The 25,844-nt window shown below is 40.8% G+C and overlaps 2 protein-coding genes and 1 long non-coding RNA gene across 5 annotated transcripts in view; 2 read left to right on the top strand and 1 right to left on the bottom strand.

Moving 5' to 3' along the window:
• Window positions 1–25,844, top strand: part of PLEKHM3 (pleckstrin homology domain containing M3) — a 1,279,556-nt gene that overhangs the window by 784,704 nt on the left and 469,008 nt on the right. The gene's annotated exons all lie outside the window — the stretch shown is intronic.
• The window catches only part of KLF7 (KLF transcription factor 7), a 90,260-nt gene that overhangs the window by 22,232 nt on the left and 42,184 nt on the right, over window positions 1–25,844 (top strand). The window contains exon 2 of one of the 3 annotated variants that reach the window (XM_082689111.1): window positions 20,769–21,399. In XM_082689111.1, coding sequence (XP_082545237.1) covers window positions 20,769–21,399 — 631 coding nt within the window. Of the gene's footprint in view, window positions 1–20,768; window positions 21,403–25,844 lie in introns of all 3 variants that reach the window. The other 2 variants (XM_082689112.1, XM_082689110.1) reach the window with 2 other exon arrangements.
• Window positions 12,571–23,750, bottom strand: LOC309843571. The gene is made up of 3 exons (XR_014300220.1): window positions 21,396–23,750; window positions 18,924–18,975; window positions 12,571–13,925 (listed from the first exon to the last, which is right to left on the bottom strand). It is a non-coding gene; the product is annotated as an uncharacterized lncRNA (long non-coding RNA).

The raw sequence follows: 25,844 nt of genomic DNA on the forward strand, positions 1-25,844 counted from the left end.
CAGACCTTGCTTTGTCCAGCTGTACTTTCTTTCATTCTAACTCCTGACCAAGGGCAACATTGTTATGGGAGGCTGTCAACACCAGATTCATCTGTTGAACTAACATGGCAGCTGCCTCCCCAGAGTTAAGACTTTAATGAAGCATCCTTTTCCTTGAAGCCAGCCCTTTTCTCCCTGTCTTCTCTCTCTACCCAGGCAGAGAATGAAGCCTTCCTTCTCTTATGATATTGCAAAGTTAATAATGCTGCTCTATTGATTTTGTGAGCCTCTCAGTCACTGGGGGATATGTGGGGGATGGGCCCAGCACTCACAGAGCGCTTCCTCCAACTCTTTATCCAGCCCTGGAGCTTTTGTTTTGAATCTGGAAGCTTCCAACCAGGGCTGGATTTCCAAAGGTCAAATGTGCCTGCACATTTTGTACTTAATGAGTTAGCTCTGCCCTGAAGCCCTCACGGAGCTTGCCAGTGTTCAACCTGAGAGGTAGGAGAAGTAGCTTCAGAAACAGATCCAGTTGCTGATGCTCCACCCTTGAGAAGTGCCTCAAGGAGCCACAGAGGGTTACTGGCCAGGAGAATGTGGTCATAAATGCATGTCTACAGGAATGGGTGAGGTTTCCTCTTTGCTTAGAAAGCCAGAAAAACATCAACAGAGAGAGACTACAAAGGAGAAAAACATATCCAGGCACTGAACCTTTGGTCCCCCTCACCACCAAAACATTTGATGGTTTTTAATGAGGGAATTTTATGTCTTTAAAAAAAAAAAAAAGGTGGTGGGAGATATGTTTTTAAATTATCCCCTTTATTCCTTTGTTCTTTCTTCCTCATTTTTCACATTTTCTTGTCCTCTTCTGTTGCTTTAAACCTGGTGTGCACAGATCAAGTGATCTCCGACGAACTGATGTTTCTTTTATTTGATGATGAGAATTTCTTAACATGTTGTGGACCTTTTTGCCTTGGCCTCCAGGATACTCAGGGCTGAATTAAATCTGTGCTTGATTCAGTAGCTTTTTTTTTTTTAAACTAAGATTGGGGGGGGGTGTAATATTTATTTCTGTCTTCTTTTTTTCTCATTTTAAGGAGTGTTATATGTGTGCTTTAAATTAGGAGTATAAATCTGAAAAGGAAAGTGCCTTAGATGATCGTTTCAATCATTTAGGTTCAGGAATATTACTGGGCAACATTAATATGACCACTGGGCTTCACTGCTGTCTTTTGAGCTCTTAGTCTTATCCTGAACTACCAAGCTGCTAGAGAAACAGCCGCTGCTATTTGTAAGTATAAAGGCTGAAGCCAGAGCCAACAGGGGTGACAAGGGAGAGGGAAGGCCCTGAGGCCAGAGCATTATCAGCCAGAAATATTTGGCATTTTCTAGGCCCTGGAGATGCATTTCTTGCTGCCCTATCACATGTACCCCATGCATCGGAACCCCTAGACTGCTCATCCTTTTCCAAATACACAGGGGTGCTTTCCTGTGTCTGCCCTATTGCTCATGTCCTATGTGCTTTCTAGAATGCCATTGCTCCCTTTATCCACTTGACAAAAGCTCACTCATTTTGCAAGGTCTAGCTCAAGTGTGATTTCTTCATATGGCTTTCACTGACCTCTCCAGGAGAGTGAATTGTTCCTTCCTTATATTGCCATAACACTTTGTTTATTTATTAGATGCTCATATACCTTGTTATCTTTAATTGTTTGCATTTCTATCCCTCTTTTCCTACTATACCATGGGCCCTTTGCCAGCAGATATTGAACTCCAGGATTCCCTGAAGTCTCTAGCAAAGCATTTGGTATAAAGTGGCAAGCTCAGTAAATAACTGTTAAATTTATTTAAAAGAAATAGAAGATATACTACCTTCTCCGTGAAAGGCCAGCAAAGTTATAGTGGGTGTAACCTGCTTATCCTAGAAGAGTTCTTTCTCCTTGGTCATTATCCTGTTGGACAATCTACCAGTCTGATAAAGTCACTCCAGAGAAGAGCACGCAGTGAGAGGTAATAGTGGCTCTTAATTAAGATTTTAAAACAGTCATTTAAGAAGTATTTATTAAGCAGCTGATTATGCCAAACACTGTGTGTTAACCCAAGGGAAGTTTAAAACTTGGTGCCAGACCTCCAGGCTCTTAGAGATTTGTCATAGTTCTTACTGTCTCCTGCATGACATTTCATGGTGCCGCCTCTGCAGATTTCCATTCTTGTGACAGGATTCTTGTTAAGAGCAGAGATTTAGGCTGAGTGGTGCCAGGCAAGAGTGGCTGAGTAGAAGACTGCTGAAAGCTGGGTTTCTCCTTAAATAAGGGATTGGATGGAAAACTGGGGGGAATGTTCACCATAGTTCCCACCCGTCCCTATAGTCATATTCCTTGCCAATTTTCTAAGGGGTGTGATCCTCTAGGTCCCTGTAGGTATTTGAGTTTGTGAATCTTGACCTAGATTTAACATAAAGGGCATTGTTAACTTCTGGAGGAAAGCATCTGTAGAAACAACACGTATCTACTTCAGCACCTCAAGGGCAACCATGTGGCCTTGTATCATGGGACCTTTTATTCTAAGAGACGGGGCAGAAACTGCAGTCCAGAGTCTGAAATTGAGATAGTTGGACATATGGCACCCCTACAGACAGAGGGATCAGAGTAGTATATCCCATCTTCCTCATGCCTTGTTTCCCTTAGGCAAGCAAGATTTGATCATGAGAAGCCAAAGACCAAAGAGGAGCTGACTTGAGGAAGGCCAAAGGTAATTACAGAGGACGAGCTGGTTAAAGTCTTCCCAACTTTGGTCTATACTCTCTCCATGACAGTGCACTGCCTTTGACCTTCTGTATTTATTTTTTTAAAAAATCCCAAAGTTGAAGGAACCAATCAGATTGATTAGGTATGAGATCCCAATATAATATTAAATTAACCTGATTTTTTTTTTTAACAAAGATGGTTTTCTACCAGCACACATTTCTGAATCACAGTAATGTTCTTCACCCACTGACCATCTTCTTTTCTAGTTTGTTACTACCAGATGATTGTAAACAAAACCCACTTTAAAATTAATGTTCAGGTTTCATGTAGGGAACAGGGCCAAATGTCAGTTTTGCCCTTGAGCTGATATGTCCAAAGTTTGATGGATTCCCTTGGTTAGAGATGTGTAACCTGATAAGAGCTATTGGCGTCCAGGATTTTTACATAGGAATGAGGTGCTTGCTGTTCATCTATTTTCCACTGCTGCTATTTTTTCTCCTCTTCTTGATGCTTCTATTCCTTTCATGTCCTTTTTAAAGCTGTGTTTTCTGTTTGACTCTTGAACAAAAGAGAAGAGTGATTGATAATGATGGTGTTAAAAAATGGTCCAAGAACCACTGTACCGAAGGACACTGGGTGAGACAAATATTGAATCTGGTTTACTTAAATTTGTATTTTTATATTTATTACAATTAGGATGTTTTCTATTAAATGTTGGATAACAGGCTTGAATTCCCCTTTAAAAAATGTATGACTTCTAGTTTTTATTTATTTGATATTATCGAATAAACAAATAAAATTAGGTCCTCAGTAAACAATTATGATAAGTTCTCTCAATTCTCAAAAAAAAATGATACTAGTTTCATTTCTTCTTTTTCAACAATGACACTTGATATGGATGGGTTGGAATGATTGAAATCCTATTTACTTGTAACAATCCAAGCAAGATATAGAGCCATCAGAGAAACCTCGGGAATCTCTTAATAAAGGGTGGTGTCAAAACCAAGGCTCTTCTTCCAGTCTTACTGGGGAGAAATTACACAGAGATATGTAGTTGAGAAGCTTGTGATAAAGTGTTGTGTCTCCAGTTTGGGGAGATCTGAACCTTGGTCAAGGATCCTATTCCTTCAGGGTTACTGAGGGATGATGGTTCATTGAATTTCTAGAATGTTTTGAGGTCCTGGTAGAGGGTTTAGAGTTGGACCAGAAAAAGCCAGAAAGTCACCAAGAAACTTCTGGTTCTGTTTCTGGCTTTATTGATAGTATGGCTACAGAACTGTGGAAAACCCAGTTTTCTTTACTAGGTTAGGCTCCCCATAAATAGGATGGGGATTTTAGTCTGTGCTGCCTGGGTGGTCTCACCCAGGGGACTCACCTGGGGACTCCAAGGTTACATGATCAATGTTGATAAGCATTTTCAGAAGTTATATAGGCATTCTCTATAAAAAAAATAGATGTCATTTCATGTGGATTGGATTAGAAAAGTTCCTGTTTCATCTGGCTGCTGGCTTCTTTACTAGGTTAGGCTCCCCATAAATAGGATGGGGATTTTAGTCTGTGCTGCCTGGGTGGTCTCACCCAGGGGACTCACTTGGGGACTCCAAGGTTATATGACCAATGTTGATAAGCATTTTCAGAAGTTATATAGGCATTCTCTGTAAAAAAAATAGATGTCATTTCATGTGGATTGGATTAGAAAAGTTCCTGTTTCATCTGGCTGCTATAGTTATGACTCTGTTCCTGATTCTGTCAGCCTGTTTTCTAGAGAAAATGGAAGGTTTCTATAGATCTCTGATTCAGTGGATTGTGGGTTGAGAGCTCAGATTGTGCTTTTAAGAACTGCATAGATAAAGCACCCCTACCTTATCGAAAGTGATCCTTTCATTCACATAGTTGTTTGTACATCCTGATAGTGTGGATGTCATTTTCATTTTCTTTTTCCAAAAAGCACATTCAAGAACTCAAGTTATTGAAGATCCAGCCAAATATGACCAAATTTCAGGTAGAGAAGCAACATCAAAGTATCTTCTTAATTAAGGCAGTGTCTCTGCTGGGGCCCACATTCCAGGATTCTCAGTAGAGAAAACATGTTTTCTTTATAGGGGAGTTTTATTAGCAGCAATGTTCCGGTATGTGGTTCAAGTTAATTAATGATGTAGTCACACTGGTGTCTTGCCATGAATTTTATTCCAGCAAGTAGGGTACTAGGAAATTGTATTGGCATAGCCTGTCATGCCAAAAAGGAATCCTTAATTTGAACCATCTCAGTGTTTAGAATACATCTTGGTGAGTTCTGTCAACAAGGTAGTTTAAGAATTCTTAATGTGGGTACTGCTTTGACTGAGAATTCATTTACCATCAAGTCTGTTGGTTTCAGTGAATATATCCTGTTCTAAAATATTTTGTTGGTTGAGATGATTGAGATCTCAAAGACACAGACCACCCATAAGCTCTGGGTAGAGTTGACCCTCATTGTATAAGGAGATTTGTACCAAGAACCACCTTTTCACCCATGAGAGTTTTTGTTAATTTTGAATCACGGTGGTGTTTTAAAACTTAATTTATGTTGTGCATATGTAGGAACCTTCCTTAGAGGTTGAAACAACAAAGCAACTGGATTGGAAATTAGATTTCCCCCCTTATGCTGCTAATGTAGTTCTTGTTCCTTTGGGATTTTCCCTTTGCATGGGCTGATGATTTCTTTGAAACTGTATGGAAATTGGTTCAGACAGGAACAATGGGGAGAGGGGATGGCAGTGATGATTCAAATTAGTGTCTCTTCTGCAGTGAGGATCTGGTGTGCCTGAAAGTGCGTGTCACCCGATATCAGCTGAGCCACCTGAGGTTAAGCAAGGGGCCCGAGCTACTGGAATCCAAATGTCAAGGCCCCAGCACTCGATTCTTCCCTGTCAAGTTGGGTTGAATTGTTCATTTGAAACCTGCAACATTGTTATGTGGCTCCAAAATGGGCCAAGCACAGTTATACTTTTCTTTCCATGATGGAAAACATTCTCTTCATTTCCCCCCACCTTTGTCCAGCCAGCATGTGAAAGATTCCTATTGCCTAACATAATGAACAAGAAAAGGACCAGCTTTGTTGCTCTGGGAACAATGATAGGTTTAGAGAAAGGCATTCGGAAATACATGAAAAAGAATCTACATTTCATTGTCAGTGACACATGTGTGCATGCACACACACAAACCCTGTACAGCTATATTCAACATTCTCACCCTTAGTTCTTGCCTAGTTCAAACGCCATACCCTCTTAATTGGATTTTGGCTCACTTCCAGGTTTAGTGTTTGAGGGCTCCGTATCTGTGAAATAATGATCCCGAAATAAATAGCACCTCTCAGTAGAGATATCTTTTTATGTAAAATTCTTAAAGGGAATGGAGAGGAATGAAATTCTTCTGTGTTTAGGAATTTGTGGGAAAGTCACCAGAATGTGCCCAAACGGGAATTTCTGGGGACCTCACCTATGTAAGTGGTGTGTGACACTATTTAGGGTGACAGAAAACACAAGTTCTTGATGACTGCTAGATTTGAATGAACCTCTTCTTTTAAGGACTGCTGGTAATACGGATGCCAGTGTTGGGGACCAAACTGTTGTGACCACTAATGTGCTTTGGAGACCAGTGGCCAGAGTTGCCTTTCTTAGGGAGGCCTTTTCAGGTGATAGAAATGGGAATACATGATATAAAGTGGATTGAGCCTCGACCTTTAGTCTATTCCCTCAAGGCACCAGTTAATAAGCACCTGGTGCAGAGGCCAGGCGAGGGGTGGGTTTTGTTCATCTGAGCGAGAGTGACACTTGGAGCATATGATGCAACTTGGACTGCTGGGAAGAAATGTCCTTTTGGCATCTGTTTGAAATGGGCAGATTTAAGGACCCAAGATTGATCTCTTTGTCTTGAGAAGAGGCTCCATTTTACTCCCTTTTGATGAATGCACATCAGGGAGTGACATCTCAGTGCTGAACGTTGAGCTGAGGAGGAGAAATGATGATGAAACCTTCGTCCCAATAAAGTAGACATTGTAGGGCAGATTTAGGGTAGACCAGCTAGTCTTCCTTGGAATTCCAAGATCAATTAATGGCTTGGCTGGTTCACTTGTTCATTCATTCGGCTAGTATGTTTTGGGTGTCTTTTCCAGGTATTATACTAGATTCCTTGACACATGAGACTAACTCTCTACTCTCTTGGTACCTCCATCCCAGTAGAGAAAGATAGAGAATAAACATGCAAATAAATAATTTGGATCTTTCCAGGGCTTTGTGAAAAGCAAATAAAACAAGGTAGTGTGATGGAGAGCAAAGAGGCTGTTTGGGCTAATTTAGGCAGATCAAAGAAGGATGCTGAATAGGTGGCAATTAAGCCCAAACGTAACAGATTTAAAAGGAAGCAGGTATGCAATGACCTGTGGAACAGTGGCACTGTGGCTCTGAGAAAGGTATGAGCCTGGTCTGTTTGTGTGAGTGAGAGAGGGCTTAGAGATGAGGAGAACAGGGCCAGATCCTGTAGGAGCTAATGGGCCACGGCAAGGAGTATGTGTGATGGCAGGCTATGGAAGGGGTGTCAGCAAGTAGTTTGAGCTAGAAGTGGTCTATGAGAGTATGGTTCACTCATTTTGCAGAGAAGAAAGTGAACGCCCTGTTCAGGTTCAGTAGTTTAGTTAGTGGAGAGGGTAGAGACAGTGTGGGGAAAGTGGAGATCAATCCTGATTCCTAGGTCAGGTTCTTTTCATCAATAAAGAATGAGAGTTGAAAATTGCATCTTATCTATTTGTCTTCATCGCTTCTCTTCCTGGTGGTTTCTGGAGGTCAGATGAGAAAAAAAGGACATAGCAGAAGAGAGGGAGATACTCTCTTAGGTAAGGAAATGGTTTTTACTTTCTACCCCGGTACATATTCCCAGGGTTGCCCTATAGCATTTTAAGAACTTAAATGTGCCTCTAAGTTGAGAATACTGGATGTATCCCAGACAGTAAACATTTAAATATTTCTTTACTCAAACGAAAACACCAAGGAGACAAGTAAATATCACCTATAGTTGGATCTTAAAATACTGCTATATCCTACAAGAAATGTTGGTAATAAATGCATATACTTTGTTTCTGATGTCCTTTATTCTAAGAAGGAAAAATTTTTGGCTTTCATCACACTCTGGTACTCTTGCCTGCCCAGGATTGTGACCACTGTTGACTTTTGACCACCTTGTTTAGGAGTTTTTCCATTGATTGATTCATTCATTCACTCATTCGATAAGTCCTTGAGACAGGCCATGATTCAGTAGTATTCCAGGTGTCCGAGGAACCTCCATTTCAGTGAAGTTTATGTTTAGATGCTGGTGAGGCTGATCTCCTTGGGGAACCAGAGAATTAGTTCCACTGTGTCCTGGCCAAGAACCATCTTCTAGAGTCTCCAACCTCCTTCCTCTCACCACACGACTGGGCAGCCGAGCCTGTGTTCATTCCTTTGAGCCTGTTCTAAATGAGCCATTCTCACTTTTGGTCTCTACCTTCTATTGTTATTTCACAGCAACGTAGAACTCTGGACTAGTAAGTTCCTTAGAAGTCCAGTCCATTTGCCTGGGAGAAGAGAAAACTGAACCCTCAGTGAGATATGTCACCCAGCCAGAGTCCTCTATTATATACAATGGGTTTATTTTACTTTGATAATTATTTGGTATTTTTTTTAATCTTCCCTTTCTGTGTCATTGTTACATTTGATTATATTTACTGTCTTCTTGGAATTGCAGTGAAATAACACTAGCTGGGTAACAGCCACAGGAGACATAGTATGGGTTTTAGGTGCTATTATAAGCACTTGACATGTATCAAATGATTGGACTCTCACACACTCTTATATGACAGGTGAGGAAGCTGAGGCACAGAGGGGTTAAGTAACTTGCCCAACAGCATTGCAAGCTGGTAAATAGTGTCACCTAATTTTGGATCCAGGCAGTGTGGCTCCAAGGCCAATACTCCTAACCCCTTGTCTTCTATCCCTTCATGCGCACAAAGCGCTCTGTTTCCTTACCTGGAATCAGCAGCACAATGGAACATACACAGTAGCCTTAAATATTTGGGGAAGTTGATTCTAAGTACCTCAAATTAAGTAAATGTACAACCATCCATGGCAGGAAAAGCAGTTTAGGGCTTGGTTTCATTGTATTTTGGGCTGCCGTTTTACACAGTCTGAGGAGTAGAGCAAATATCCCTCCTAGTGAGTGCTCCCACATCAGCTTTACCTTTCCACAGTGGGAGTTTCTGAAAACTCTCTTGGATTTGAAAATATCCTCTATGATCACCAGCCACTGAATTGCGAATCCCCAAGGGATTTGAACCTGTTGGTTTTGGGAAATTCACACTTGGAGTGTGTGTGTGTGTGTGTGTGTGTGAGAGAGAGAGAGAGAGAGACATGTGTCTGTACATTGTACATGTGTGCAGCTGTGCTTTGGGGTAAAAGAAGCAGTCATGTATGTATTTTTATGGGGGGTTAGGGGAAAAGTGTATTTAATTAATCCAACCGAGAAGGATATAGCAGTATTCCAGAAGAAAGTCAATGAAATGAGTTTTGCTTTAAAAAAAAAAAACTTCCCAGTAGCCTGAGTCAGCCTGTGCAAGTGATTTGGGAGAGGCAGGGGAGATGATGTAATGGGTTCGGCATGTTCCCATCTTGGCCACTCAGTGCAAAGGGGCCCCTGGAGTTTGGGGAGGGTGTGTGCATGTGTGTGCAAAGTTAACGGGAGCAGGCGGGGGTTGAGTAAGAGTGGGTTGTAAAACAGGATTAATAACCCCTTGTCAGACCTTTCCCTGTTACTGTGTTTTTCAGTAATTCTGGTTTGAATGAAGGCTCTCTAGCCAATTAATGTTTATTTGTTTCTTTTGGCAAGACCAGTTGGGGGAAGGGATGAGACTGGTGAGTTTAAATTTTTTGTTTTGTTTTTGCATTTTGGAAGAAGAGACAAGTAATGTGAGTTTGGGTTTTCAATGAAGGCTCTCGTACCCCCACCCCCACCCCACCCCCTTAAGAGGCAGGAGGCAAGACATGACCAGCTGGTGCCTTGAACTGACACAGGTGCAGAGGCTGTGGGGGGTGGGGAGCCAAGAATAATTACAGGTTTCTGAAGCATCAGGCCCTGCCTGACACAAGCGCTCATCGAGAAAACTGCTCTTTATGGAAAATTAATGGTGGAGCTGAAAAACTGTCAGGGCCATTGTTGTTCTTGGGAAGCCATCACTTCTCAGAGGGGAGGCCTTCTCCCAAGGCCTTGGGCTTTCAGGAGGTGTGGGGATAGCGTGCCTCCCTTCCTGAGCAAGGACTGGTTGGCACTCTCATGTATGATGATGGGTTTTCCTTTGGGAGTGCCTCTTCTGTATTTGTTTCTTCCTCAGACCTCATTGGAAGCCCGCATCTAGGGCTTTGTTCCAGTGTAGAATGATTTCTTTTCATTGACTCTTAAGGCGTGAATTTCATTTCCTCCGTGAAAGCATAATGACCAAAGCACGGGCATCTCTTGAAACTAATTTTCAAGCTATAATGTAACGTGGGGTTTTCTTCAGTGTGTGTCAAACCAAGTAGAGGGTTGGTATGATAACAGACCCAAGCATCCCATGTGATTCCGCTGTACAGGAGCACTCCCAAGTTGGAATTTAGTTCTAGTCCAGTGGCCTGGTAATCGTGAGGGACCCTTCTAAAGGGCCGATGGAGGGTAGGCGCAGCCGTTGTGGGTAGAGGCTAATATGACAGACTCGGAATCAGTATGCTGTAACAGGTAGCAGCTGGGGAAACAACCCTGAACCGAGGTAAGAAGCCATCTCAGGGCACGGGCCATCCTGTTCCTGATGGACACTTAATTTTGAGGATCACAGGCTTTCTGAAGGAGGAAGTGCTTTTTCAAGTTGTTGGAGGTATGGGGGACACCAGTGCCTTTCTTCAAGGAGCTTGAAACCTGGGACCCAGCTCTGCAGAGGTTCCGTGATTGTAGAATGCACCTCAATATTTAATTTAGATTGGAGTTGGTTTGGGGATTTCTTTTATGCGCGGTATGTAAGGAGCCCTTGGAAGATGAAAGGGGTATTTGAGGCCGCTTATTTCAAAGACAGCGCCCACTCCCAGGCCTTTCATCTTCTCTCCTTCCTCCCCTTGCCTCCCCAAAGAAAAATATACAAACAAATATTTTCTTTGAATGTTAAAAATAGTTCAGAGAGGAGAGATGCTGAAGAGGTTTTGGGAGAAATTTCCCAACTTTCATGTTTGTTTAGAATTCAATTAATTTTCACAGCATTGTCTCTCATAATTTACAAAGGACGAGAGGGAAATATTTAATTTGGTTTCATCCCCAGCAACCAGTTGATGTGAGAAACAGAGGGAAGGCATACGATCTGACGTGGGTTACAGTCCTGGGGTTATTTTTGTGGAGTTGGGCAGTGCTGGTAGTGATGCGTAATGCTGTTGCACCTCTGGGGTGTGCTATTGATGTGGGATTGGGGTATTTTTTTTTTTTTTAGCCTAATAGCTGAAACATGCAAGAAGAGATAGATTCTCACTTCTTATCCTATATAATTATTTACCTGTATTTTCTAGACAAAATCATTCTGTCCTAGCCTTCCACTCTAATATTTCTTGGCAATGAAAGTCAAGAAAAAGTAAATATTTGTTTAAAAGGACTCATTTTTTTGACACTTACATAGTTTATTCTTGTCACTGGCTCTAAAGAGACTCTGCCATGAGTTAGTATTATATTCTCCTCCTCAAACTCACTTTGAAATGTTGAAACTCAGGAAGATGGGCAATAAAGTTCAGCTACTTGGTGTCTGCGGTTCTCCCATGGGCTTAACTGAACTTATTAATCATAACCTTGCTGCTGCTTACCTCTTCTCTCACTCCTGAGAAAAATGGCACTAGAACTCTCTGACCATGCTGTCTGCTTCCTTTCCCATCTTTCAACTCTGACCTAATTTTAAAAGACTAGAAATGTATCAGAGCCATTGCATCATATCGTCTTTAAAAGGGGGAAAAAAAATCACAGAATTCTCATAAATACCAGTCTTTGCAATCCTACAGAGTTGGTTTCAGGAGTCAGAGGAATAAAGATTTTGTTAAAAAGTGTGCAGTATACAGATATCTAATAAGGCGTTAGAAAAAAATTGGCGTATTTTAGATCACTTAAAAGGAAGCTCAGATTTTCCTGTTATCCAGTAGCTTGTTTTGTGTCACTTTGTATTTCCATTCTGGGATGTGTGCGAAGATTTCAAACTACAAAAAAGTAATTAAGCATTGGGCCAATCCCAGGAGGAAAGTAAGGGATTCATCTCCCTGTTTCTGTACTTCATGCTCTCTCGGGATGGTGGCACCATGGTTAATAGCACGTGATAAAACCACACATAATAAATGTCAGGAAGGGGCTCCCATAGGCAGCCAAGTGCAGTCACCTGCTTGTGCAATTACCTTGGTCTGCATTCTTTCTGGGAACTAGAGTTCACCCCTTCCTTGCTAGAAGCAATCACCGTCATCACTGTCATCTTTGTCATCATCATCATCATCATCATCATCATTAGGTCCAGGTCTGATCTCAAAAGGACATGACTTTGCAAGTTTCTATTGTGTTAAACTATATTTCTTCTTATTTTTGTATTTATATTCTTTCCCCAATTTGCTTTATATTTTCCCATTTTAACTCTTGGATATTTTAGGTAAATAATATAGGTAGAATGATAGGGATTAAAAATAGCTGGTTAAAAGGACCACAGGTGACTAATTGAGTATAAACATAGGTAGTAGTAGGTGGCTTTTTATTTCATTGACTCTATATTATTCCATAAAAAAAAACATTCACAAAATGCTATTTCTTTTTTCTTTATTGATTCATCAACTTGAGTATTCATGGATCCAAAGATGCCAAGTAATTAATCATCATGACACAGTAATGAGTGATGGCAAAAATATTGGACAAATGACTTTTCTTATGTTCAGATTAAAAGACAGAAATGAAAACAAGAACTTTTTATGTTCTAAACACTTGGTTTGTAAAGGGATGACATTGAGACTGGACTAGAGTGTGCCCATGTGGACATGGATGTAGATATGGTGAGGGTTGTGCATGGGAGTTGTGAGGTGGTTATGGATGGGGGCTGTTGCTCATTCTTTTGGAAAGTTCTAACTCTTACAACTTTACACCACTTTTAACACTGAAGCGTCTTTGCCATCTGAGATAGCAGAGGTAGAAATTTTGTTCTAAAAGATTATTTTTATACCCATGTGCATAAGGAATATGATCATCGTTTTTAAGAAGATTGTCATTTTAAAAAATTTGTTAAATTTTTTTTCTTCTTATTGAGAAATAATTGGTATATATCACTATGTAAATTTAGGGCGTACACCATGGTGGTTTGACTTACATATATTGTGAAACGATTACCACAAGAGGTTCACCCAACATCCATCTTCTCATATAGATAAAATAAGAAGAAAGAAAAAAAAAAACAAGGAAAAATTGTCCTTATGATGAGAATCTTTAGGATGTACTCTCTTAACAACTTTTCTTATTATCACACAGCAGTGTTAGCTGTAGTCATCATGTTGTACATTTTATTTCTAGTTCTTATGTATCTTAAAACCTTAAAACCACCTTTTCCAATATCCTCTCCTCCCACCCCTCCGCCACCTCTGGTAACAAGTTTGATCACTTTTTCTATGAGTTTGTTTTTGTTTTTGTTTGTTTTTATATTCCACATGTAAGTGAGATCATACAACATATTGCTTCCTCTCTCTGACTTATTTCACTAAGCATAATTCTTTTATGGTCCACCCATGTTGTCACAAATGGTAGGGTTTCCTTGTCTTTTTTTAATGGCTAAATAATATTCCATTGTATATGCATTCTACAACTTTATCCATTCATCTAATAGTGGACACTTAGATTGTTTCCATGCCTCAGCTATTATAAATAATGCTGCTATGAACATGGGGGTGCAGATATCTTTTTGACTTAGTGTTTTTGTTTCCTTTGGATATATTCCCAGAAATGGAATTGCTGGATCATATGGTAGTTCTATTTTTAATTTTTTGAGGCTCCTCCGTACTGTTTTTTATAGTGGCTGCACCAATTTACAATCCACCAGCAGTGCACAAGGGTTCCCTTTTCTCTGCATCCATGCCAGCATTTGATATCTCTTGTCTTTTGGTGATGACCATTCTAGAAGGAAACATAGGAATTAAACTCCTTGACCTGGGTCTTGGTAATGATTTTTAGGGATATGACACCTAGAGCAGAAGCAACAAAATAAAAAATAAACAAGTGGGACTATGTCAAACTAAAAAGCAAAAGAATCATCAACAAAGTGAAAAGAAAACTGGTGGTGGGGGGGAGTAGTTGCCAACGGTGTATCTGATAAGGAGTTAATTCCCCAGATGCATAAAGAACTCATAACTCAATAGCAAGGAAACAAATGACCCAGTTAAAAAATGAGCAAAGGACTTGAGTAGGTGAACAGGTACATGAAAAGATGCTCAACATCACTAGTTATTAGGAAAATGCTACTAAAACCACAAGGAGATTAAAATCTTAATAAACCAGGCATACCACCAATCTATGGACTGATAGATTCGTTTTGGAGACACTGTTTAGTTGTGTCCAGGATTGAGGTGGTGTGTCTTTCAACACTTGGCAGTCAGCATATTTTCTTAACTCCATTTTTTTCCCAGACTTCCTAAAGCAAATAGACTTTATGTTGAACTCTGAATGAAACAATGATTAGTGGGAGGGAAATTGAAAGGTTGTGTGAAGCATATGAATGTGAGGGAAAGTAAAGAGTAGAAAAATAGGTAAAGGAAACCTTTAGGAGAGAGTTGTGGGGGAAATGGCAAAAGTGACTGGAGATGTTTGCAGTTGTGAATGGCACATTTAATCTAATTTATGAAGAGAGAAGAACAAGTTTAATGAAAACCATTTGGTAAACTTGGCACCATCATGCCCATATATGGCCAAATTTTTTGTTATTTTTTGATCCCATGAAAGTAACTACCTCTTGCCAACAATGTGGGGGATTTTGGTGATCTTAATTTGTGCTACGAGACTTGGGTTATCCTGTTCTCTGTCAATTTCTGCCTTTGGAGCCTGTCACAGAAGTAGTAGGCATGGCAGTAAGAGGATTGAGTATTTTTAATTTTCTAACTAGGTCTTAGATTATCACTTTTTTTTTGAGTTTTTAAATATTTTTTAAAAGATTTTATAAATAAGTAAAATAAATAAATTTGTCAAAGAGGGAGAGAGAGAGCACAAGCAGGGAGAGTCCAAGTGGAGGGAGAAGCAGGCTCTCTGCTGAGCGTGGAGGCCAACGTGGGACTTGATCCCCCGACTCGGGGATCATGACCTGAGCCAAAAGCAGACGCTTAACCAGCTGAGCCACCCAGGCATCCCATATTGTCACTTTTAATAAGCATGTTCCAAGAAGTAATATGAACAAAATAGAGAGAGTATTAAAAAAGATTGTAGGATGATCATTTCAAAACCAATTTCAAGTGAAAACTTCTTAGGTAACTAGGAGAATAAGCCACACTCAAAGTTAAGATGTTGGAGAGTCTTCACAAAGCTCTTATGTACCTTATAAATAGTAAGAAAATCACTTTGCAGTTGGGCACATTTCCTTCCTGTTGTTGACTGTAGTGGATGTTTGAGGGGATGGAGGTTGCTCCAGTGGCTGATCCCTCAAGTCTTAAGTTGTATTGTTAGGTCAGGTCGAGGGAAGCCTTGTATCTCCAAGGTGAAGAAGTATTGGCAAGGCGTAGTTTATGTAATTAAATTGACATCCATGGACTCCTGACTTGGAGTTTGCTGGTTAGAGTGTCATTGGGACAGAGTAAATCTCTGGTTCTCGTACATAAACAAATAGTTGAATTTTACATGCAAATATACAATCTGGAGACACTCCTATTTTGCTAATGGTTATATCTTCTCCTTTTTCTTCTCTCTCTCTCTCTCAAAATTATTTGGACTTACAAAAAAGTTGCAAAAATTGTACATAGAGTTCCTGTATACACTTTGCCCAGTTTCCCTTAATGTTATGTGACCATAATACAGTGATCAGAACCAGGAAATTAATATTGACACAACACTATTAATTAATCTGTACACTTTATTTGTATTAAATTATTTTTTCCATCAATGTGTTTTTTCTCTTCAAAATCAGTTGCATTTAGTTATCATATCTCCTTAGTCTCCTCTGATCTGGGAAAGCTTTTTAATGTCTTCTGTACAATCTCCTTTGTTATACATGATCTTGGTATTTGTTTTCAAAGATTTATTTATTTTTAGGGAGAGAGAGAGAGAGAGAGACAGTACACAAGTAGAAGGGACAGAAGGAGAAGGAGAGAGAATGTCAGGCAGACTCCACACTGAGCACGGAGCCCAGTGTAGGGCTTGATCTCATGATCCTGAGGTTATGACCTGAGCTGAAACCAAGAGTCAGATGTTTAACTGACTGTGCCACCCTGTTGCCCCCATGATCTTGATATTTTTAAAGAATAATAGCCCGTTATTTTGTACAATGGCCCTCCATTTGGATGGTTCTGTTTTCTCATGATTACATTGAGGTTATGTATTTTGGACAGGAATGGTGTAGAATAATTTTGTCCCCTTTTCAGCCTTCATACCAGGTTACATGATATCAGTATACCTTATTATGGGTGCTACTAACTTTGATCATATATCTAAAGTGGTGCATGCTAGGCTTCTTCACTGTAAAATTATTATTTTTGTCTTTGTAGTTAACTAATATTTTGCTGAGAGGGATGGTTTGAGACTAGTCAAATATCTTGTTTTTCATTATATGCTCCTGTACTAATTTTAGCATCCATTGGTGTTTCTTGCCTGTAGTCATTGTTATTTTTTGTTTGCCTAATGGTGATTTTCTATTTCCATTATCCCTTCTATGTTTATTAATTATAATTTCACTGTAAGGAGAAGCTAACCATCTCCAATTGTTTATTGATTCAATATTTATTTATATCACCATGGATTTATAGATATTAATTTTATTCCATGTATTAAAATCCCATCATCACTATTCATTTCTGTTGCTCATATTGTCCAGATTTGGTTATTAAGGGCTCCTTCAAATTGGCTTCTGAGGTTTTTTTTTGTTTTTTTTTTTTTTGACATAGCTCTATCTCTTTATGAACACTTTTTAACCTTCTAGTACCAGAAGATATTCTAGACTCATCTTATATTTTCTTTGAACCAGACTTCGAATCAACTATTTCTCCAAGGTGCCCTGGTTTCCCTTTATCCTTTTATTACCATTATCCTTTGTATAATGACATAAGAAACCAAGATCTGTATATTAGGTGTGCTTACTGCTATTGGGGTGTCTTTCCTGTAGACTTTTTGTAAAGACAGAGCTAGGAAATATATGTATATATACTCATAGAGAGATAGACACATTTATTTCTATATATACCTCTCTGCATGTATGTATGAATATCTATGAGTAAATACCTCAGATTTTAATTAAACATTATAGGCATTTCTTAAGGAAGTCCTTTGTATTCATTAAAGAAAAACATTGGGGGAAACTTTCTCTTTGGCTTAGAAATAATCTAACATGAAAATTCTCTTCATTCTTGACATTTTAATTTCCACCACTTCTGATGAGCTTCTGGTTCACAAAATCTTCTCATCTAAGTAGAATATTATAAGAAATGGATTTCTCAAGACAAAAATCATTTCGAAATGATTTCATAGGGCTATCCAGTCCATTCTGATGGGTACTCATACCTCTCTTTCTCAGATAGAATAAGAATGCTCTGTATTAGGGTTGCAAGTGATAGCTGCTCTTATGTGGTCCAGCATTTTCCACATTTTAGTAGATTGTCTCTATCTTTAGATCATTATTGTGACCTGTGTGCTCCTGGGATTTAAACTAGGACATACTGGGTAGATTATTTTTTAACCTTACCAGAAAAGTATGTAAATGTGTTTAGAATCTGTTTCCCAGAACTCTGAATATGAAGAGATCTAAGCTTCTTAACCATCACAACAATTTCTCAGTGGCTTTCAAATCTTTGAGCTAGAAAGTATGTAAGAAGACATGACATACAAAAACTATTGAAAGACAGTGGTGACTAGGTTGTGAGATAGTCTTTGCGTGTGAGGCAGGGAACTGCCTCAAAGACAATTTATAACCCAGGATTCAGCTGATTTTTACCTGAAACATATCCATGTCTCAAAAATCTGGTTGGACAAAGCTAAAGAAGGATTACAGTTGTGTTCCAGAAGACATTTATTAGTGGTCATTTCTAAGATTGCTAGCCTCAGCATCATCCAGATTAGGGAGGCAGGAGATGATTTTCATGGAATGGGGGAGTTAAAGTAATCAAAGTAATAATATAAAGTTGATTTTATCTTTGTTTGATAGATATATGTATCTGTTGGGTGCCAGGTACTGTGCTTGGTAGGTGAGGGTTTTAAAAAGGAAAGGAAGCTTTAATGGAGGTTTTAGGAGTAAGATCTCATAATTCAGAAGTGAATTGACTGGAGCTAAGCCCGAGGGTTTCAGTATTGGAGAGAAGTAAATGACAATTTCTAGCAATGAGATGGAAAAAGGGAAGGGAAAATTTTTGAGACATGGAATTCAGAAAGGGGCAACTGAGGATAATGTAAATTTCTAAACCTAAGAATTCAGTAGTATTGGTTTCGTATATAAAGTGGTGGGAAGCTACTCAGCCAGAGCTGTTATTTAATCAATACATAAAATAGAATCAAAACTGACTTTTCCAATAAGCTTTCCTTGATGAATGCCTTCATATTATAGAGTGTAGACCTCCTTTCCCACTCATCCCCTAAGAATTTATCAACATACTTTATAGTATTTTATTTGGTATCACTTTGCTTTGTAAATCCATGTCATTTTAGGCTTCTGATTATTTATCCTGCACTTACATCACATGGATCTATTAATATGGTCTCCTTCCAACACACAGAAAACTTTTCACTTTGCTGTGGACACAGTAGTTGAACAAAAACATATGCCATGAGTGTTGAATGAAGATTAGAATCATCCATTGGTTTATGCTATTAAAAGTCAAAGATGTAACCCAAAGTTGATTCATAGTTAAAAATCTGTTTTTCTTATTCTTAATGCAGAGTTTTATCATAAGGCTGATTAAAAACCAGTCTTCTGGTAACGAGACTTACTGTGGTGATCCTTTCGAAGTGTATACAAATATGGAATCATTATGTCGTACACCTGAAATGAATATAATTTTATAGGTCAATTATACCTCAATAAAAAATAACAACAAAAAATAAACAGAAGACATAAGACACATATATAACCAGTGGAAGAATATAAGCAATAATTTAAAGATTTTGAAGGTCAAAGTATATAAGGTGGTGTTGGATACTTTGGCAAATAGGAAAGAACTTGGCATGTAGAGTTTGAGTTATTCAGAGAACAGGAGTGGAGTGAGGCAAGCAGGGTGGGAGGAGTGGGCCCTTGATGTCATAAGGATACAGGTGGGGTTTGGTAGCCAGGAAGGGCAAGCTGGCAGAGGATACCAAAGGCGGTGAGCATCAATGGATTCTGGCCTCGAGGTTAAATGCTAAAACCCTAGGTAGGCAGCTAGAATCTTATCAAAGTAGTGAGCATGGAATGGCTATCACATGCAGTCTGAGAAAAACAGGTAAAATGCTGACATGTGAACATGTTAGAGAAGCACAATCTACATAAAATCTAGACAAACAGCTCTGAAGCTCCATGGTTCTATGATTCTATATCTGGGAAATTGTAAGCCCCATTGCTAGTACATCTCCTAATGGAGAAATTTATGGGAGAATAAATGGGATAAGAAAGAGAAGACAAAAACAACCTTTTGAAATGTCCCCAAACTACAATCTTTAACAGATCCAACACAACTAGGTATATCATTAAAATATATTCTTAACAGAATAAAAGCCCAAGATCCAAGCACTGGTTGAAATCAAAGATGCTCTACTAGGGAGGCAGTAAAGAAGGAGCTAGTCTCATTCTAAATTTGCCATCAGTGTTTCTTTGTTGAAGCCCAGAAGCCAGAGCAAATTGAGCTGATGGTGCAAGTTAGCACCGTGGTTTTATACAAGGTTCTGGAAAAGCAGGATTCTTAAGTGAGGAGAGCTTTTCAAGTATAAACTTAAATACCCACTTTTGCCTTAAGAGCACTTCCACCATGTTACAAAGACTATCATGGCTGAACTTTTCAGTTCTTTTTCTCTATTTCTTTACCAGGTGAAGGCTTTATGTTGGAAATATATTGGGTCCTATCTTTAGCAAGTCAGATAGCTGTGTTTGAACTTATTTTTATCACATAGAGATGCTAAACCATTGTAACTGGACTTACATCTGCTCCTTGCCACAAACCAGGTAGCAATTGTATTTTGAATAACTGGCTGTAAACAATGGGAGTTTTGTCTTGCATATCAGAGGTGCTGTGAGAGGCATTCTTTAGAACAGTATCCATTCCCGCTGGTTAGGGAATCCAAGGCAGGGCTTGCTCTTGGCTGACTGTGACTGAGGTCACCTCGTAGCTGGGGAGGGTATGGTTTGTCCTTTTGAGCAAGTCAGAAAATTGATTTTTGAGACTTGCTCAAGTCTATTTAAAAATTAAGTTGGACTATGGGAAGTCTTGTTTTGGTTAGAAGACTCTGTGATTCTTGGTTACATGGAACTCCTAGCAATGCTTGGAGCATCTCACCTGCTGACTTGGGTTGTGGAGCAAGAGGCCATTTTATCATTGAACGTCCTCTGGGATCTTGATGGTGTGAGATAGCCCTTCTGGGCCTCCAGTTCCCCTTCATTAAACTTGAATGATGTGACCCTTATGAACCCTTCGGAAGAATTCAGGGACTAAATAACAAGGTCAGACCTTTCACCAGGAGAATTTCGGATTCCAGCCACAAAACCATTCCTTTTGTCTCTTACTGCTCTGCCTGTCAACATGTGGCCTCGTGGTAGTTCTTTGCCTCTGATGGCTGTTTCTTTCCCTCCCTCCTTGCCCTCTGCAGACATGCCTTGAATTGGAACGCTACCTACAGACGGAGCCTAGGAGGATCTCGGAGACCTTCGGTGAGGACTTGGACTGTTTCCTCCATGCTTCTCCACCCCCGTGCATAGAGGAAAGCTTCCGGCGCTTGGACCCGCTGCTGCTCCCTGTGGAAGCCACCATCTGTGAGAAGAGCTCGGCCGTGGACATTCTACTCTCTCGGGACAAGTTGCTATCTGAGACCTGCCTCAGCCTCCAGCCAACCAGCTCTTCTCTCGACAGCTACACAGCCGTCAACCAGGCCCAGCTCAACGCAGTGACCTCATTAACGCCCCCATCGTCCCCTGAGCTCAGCCGCCATCTGGTCAAAACCTCACAGACTCTCTCAGCCGTGGATGGCACGGTGACGTTGAAACTGGTGGCCAAGAAGGCTGCGCTCGGCTCGGTCAAGGTGGGAGGGGTGGCAACAGCAGCGGCGGCTGTGGCGGCAGCTGGGACAGTTAAAAGCGGACAGAGCGACAGTGAGCAAGGAGGGGTGGGGGCCGAGGCATGCCCCGAAAACAAGAAGAGGGTTCACCGCTGTCAGTTTAACGGGTGCCGGAAAGTTTATACAAAAAGCTCCCACCTAAAGGCCCACCAGAGGACTCACACAGGTAGTGGTACAAGTTGGCCGCACGTGGTTTCTTCTTCTCCTTCCTCCCTTAGCCTCTCGGTGGGACGGGCTCCCGCGTCCCGTGTCCCGAGGAGTGGCACTGTGCTGACTTGGAGGTGGCAGCCAAGCGGGAGGGCTGGGGCGGGGCAGCAGAGTGACGCATGTGACCTTGAGCTCTGCAGATGTCCTGGCACAGGCCATGGGCTTGTCGCTCACTGGCTGTGTGATCCTTTCAGAGGCAAGACCAGCCCCCGGGTCGGAACACGCAGTTGCAGAGAGGCCTGAATGGGGCTCTGGCGGTGTGACTCACAGCCATACACCGTACACACACACTTGTCACCTCCCTGACACTTTCCATTGTTTTAGGAGTGTAGCTCTGCAGTTTTGAGCCCTGGAATCTGAGGAGGCACATTTGAAAGAGCTCACAGTTAAACAAGGTAGTTGGGGCGTCCCCATTCACTGTTCTCCCAGCATCCCTGATTTTTCATCAAAGTCACCAGCAGCAGGAGGGTTTCAGAGTTCATTAGATGTGATCATTCTATAATTAATTGGCATCTCCTCTTTTGCATTGTTCTCTGGCGCGTGCTTTATGGAGAGATGGCAGAATTGCTTTTTAATGAGCTTGTTACTGAGAAGTTGCTAAAGTGATTACACTGCTATGTGTGTGGTAAGGGAGAGTGAGGACCGACGGGGACCGTACATTTTCCTCAAGACTTCGGCGGTGATTCCCTGGGATCGTACTGATCGTTGGAGCAATGGGGTAATCTGGAAGGGTGGGGTTTACAGAGAAAAGAGCGAGGTTGACATTTTCCTTGAAACTGGTCTTTGTTCTGTGCTCTGAGATACAAGCTTAGGGCTGGTGTTCCTTCTTGGTGTTAGCATCCTAGGAGCAATTACTGCCATTGGTGGGTTTTAAATGAGTCCTGGCTGTATCGTCTGTATGGTTTTGCATACTGCTTGCGCAGGACAGCTGAGTTAAGGAAGAGCTCCAAAAGTAGGAGCAGCAGAGTAAGAGGACAGTCGGGAAAAAAACGGGTCATTGGGTTTGAGCCCGGAGAAGTGGCTGGTGGGAGTTGTGGTCTCGAGGCTGGTCTTCCTGGTGCTCTGTGGTGAGTTGCGGTCTGTGCCCACCAAGGAGATGTGCAGTGCAAAGTTCATTGCCTGGAAAAGCAGAAGAACCTGGGTTCTAATTCTAACGCTGCCGCTAACTAGCTCTGACCTTGAGGGTGTCCCTTTATCTCACTGGGCCTCATTTTCTAGATCTATCAAACGGACTAGCTTAAGGTCCCTCTCACCTCTAATGCTCTGGGTTGTGGGAGCATGTAGTATCTCTGTGCAGTACAGAAGCACTTTCCTAAAGTCAGGTGTGTAGTATGTGTCTGGAAGAAATCACTGTTTCGAACCTCAGAGTCAGTGCCACCCATGGGAGGACGAGAACACACTGCTTCCCTGCTACACAGGACTCGGGCAGGTACTCCAGTTCTGCACTTAACTTCCTGTTTGGGCCTTGCTTGGTTCATGGGAAGGTCTCCTAACACGACTTTTGAACCCTGTGGCTCAAGTGCAGAGTCCCAGTTAGGGTTTCCCAAGAGTCTGACTGCTTCACTCCATAGGCAGACTAAACACATCCTGCTCAAGTCAGCTTTTTTTCCTTTCTGACATTTGTCCTGAAGGACATTTTTTTATTTATATTTCTTTCTTTCTCAAGTCAATGAGGAAAGTCATGACAAGACATTGCAGTGCGCCCAGGCTTTGATGGTGACTCACTTCCCGGTCTCCCCAGGAAACCAGAGAAAGCGGAATGAGGCAAGAATGTTGAGCTTTGTTGGGGGCATGGAAGTCAGGCTACATCCTGTCTAGTAGGAAGGCTGGACAGCTCTGGGGAAGCAAGATTCTTTTTTTCAAGGGGGAGTCCGGAGCATTTTTCTTTTTTCCTATCCCCTTCTCCCAACAGATGTGTCAGAAAGAGACCTCCTTAGGAGGGATGCCTTATTTGGTGCTTTGTTTTTTGGGCATTGTCTACTCAGAGTGATTATCAAGGTGGAGCTCATTATGTTCCCCAGCACCTGCAACCACTTGCCCTATGGTGGACTGATGTGGAAAGACTCCTCCCCATGGGGAATATATTCAAGGAGGCACCCTGCCTTATTGAAAGGCAGAGCTGCAGAGTGGTTAAGAGTGGGGGCTTTGTTGTAGGTGGATTTGGGTCTGAGTTCTGGCTCTTTTTTTTGTGACCTGGTTAAGAGATTTATCTTCCCTGAGTCTCAGCTTAGTCATTTGTAAAATATAGGGATAATTTTATCTATATCCTAGATTGTTTTGAAGACTAAATGAATCAATATATGTAAAATACTTGGCAGATCTTAAGAGCTCATTGAAGATAGTAGTGGAGTTGGTTGTAGTTATTACGATAGCTGTTGATATTGATTAGTGACGATTGTGTGAAAAAACAGCTCTACATAAATGAGAAATAAGGCAGTTAGCCAAAGTTAAATACCATCAAAAAGCGACAAGCTTTTTCCTCTCTCTATGTGGAGGTTATGATGCTCAGGGACACCAGCTGTAGAGTGCAAATGGACATGCAGACATTGGCTCATTGAAGGTGGCAGCGCTGTAGACCTTGGCTTTCATAAAAAAATACAGAAAGCAATCATTGTGCATCCTCCAGAAGCATTTTGCCTGTAAAACCTTGCTCAGAGATCAGTATGGAAGGAAACATAGGTGCTATAAGAAGGAGAAACAGGAGGGGAGCTAGAGGTGAGCATGGAGGATGGGCAGAGGGAATATGAATTAATTTGGATTAAATGGATGAGGATCAGAAGTATTTATTTGGAATTGGTGTGAATGGGGCACATGGGGAACTGAAAACAAAGGTGATAATTTATGTGGTGTGGATGAACTAAGAATAATGAAAAAAGCATGAAGGATGGAATCAAATTAAGTGCAAACATATAAAGGCAATGGACTAGTAAAAGCTTGAGGGCAAAGGTATATGGCGATGGGAATTCTGGTAGGGGGAGAGGCTGATATAAGCCAGTGGAGGGGCAGAGCTGCCCACCAAATGCTGAAATGGAGTTTTAAAAAATGGGCTCTGGTTGGATCTGGACAAGCTATTTTAACACCGGGCTCACTTTAATTCAGAGGAAATATTTCTTCATCTTTTAGCTGGGGAAGTGTTTGGGGCAGGGGGGAGACTAAGAAGAGAAAACCGTCGGGTAAAAAGAGGGAAAATATTGGCATTCTTTTCTCCAGAGTCATATATATGCTGTATCTCTTCTATATGGTAATATGTTGAAAAGGAGACACAGTTGCAAAAGTGAAATAAAATAAAATGTGTGGGTCTTCCTCTATGCATAAGAAAGACAATACATTCTTGGTAACATGGAATTTGCTTGCACGGAAGAATTTTTAAAATGTTATTCATTTAATCTTTATATAGATAGAATTTACTGAGCTAGAAAATATATGCCTTCCCCCCCCCCCGCCCCTTCTGTGGCTGTTCTTTTGAGGATGCTGAATCCTTCAAACTTTTTGCCCTGGAGGATGTGAGGCGATGAGGTGATTTTTTTTTTTTTTTTTTTTTAAGGTAGCAGATGTTCAAGTTGGTAGCTAGGGCACAAATACTGTTTGCCCAAGGAGGTGAAGTTGGGGATGGGGTAGCTGAAGGAGGAGGAAGACAAGGCAGGGAGTGGGACAAAGGGAATATTGTGAAATCGCAGGATCTTAGTGAAAGGAAGCATATAAAAATGGACATATGGTTTATTCATTGCGAAGAGCACTTAGTGCTGGCATGTGTGTAAAAATGTCCTTTAGCAGCCAAACCATTACAGACCTTTCTTTCCCTCTCTGTTTTCTGGTCTTTCTGTAACATATTTTTCTTGCTGGATAATTCAACCATTATTATCACAGGTGTATTCATCTTCTTTGAGTCAGCTAAAAAATCCTTATATTTTGATGCAAAGGAAATCTTCACTTTTAATTTTTAAAAAATCACTTTAATATGCTCATGTTCAGCAAAAGTCAATTTATTGAAATGTTAGAAAAAGAAGTGTTTTCCACATTTCTTCTTGATCACTTCTAAGAAGAGAAAAAAGCCTGCGATTAAAATGGCACTTTTTGTTAATTGAGCCGATTTTTCTAATATGGAAATTCATATAAAGCCATGTCCATATTTATACTTTTCAGCGTGAGTCGTGTTGATAAAGTCAAGACAAAGGCCAGCAATGAAATCATTGGTCATTGGTCACAGAGGAGGGAGAAAAAAAGGCCATGTTCTCACATGTTCTACTTGGAGGAGTCTTTTTATGGACAAGGGTAGCTGTTAGCATAATCCGTGGGTATGGATGAGGACATTCGGGATTTTGTACCAATGAATGTAAAGGGGAGCTTTTTAGGTGGGAAGATAACACAAGGGTGCAGTTTAACAGTTTATGCTGCTGTGGGGCA

The sequence above is a fragment of the Mustela nivalis genome (assembly GCF_964662115.1).
Source record: "Mustela nivalis genome assembly, chromosome: 11".
Taxonomy (NCBI): Eukaryota; Metazoa; Chordata; class Mammalia; order Carnivora; family Mustelidae; genus Mustela; species Mustela nivalis.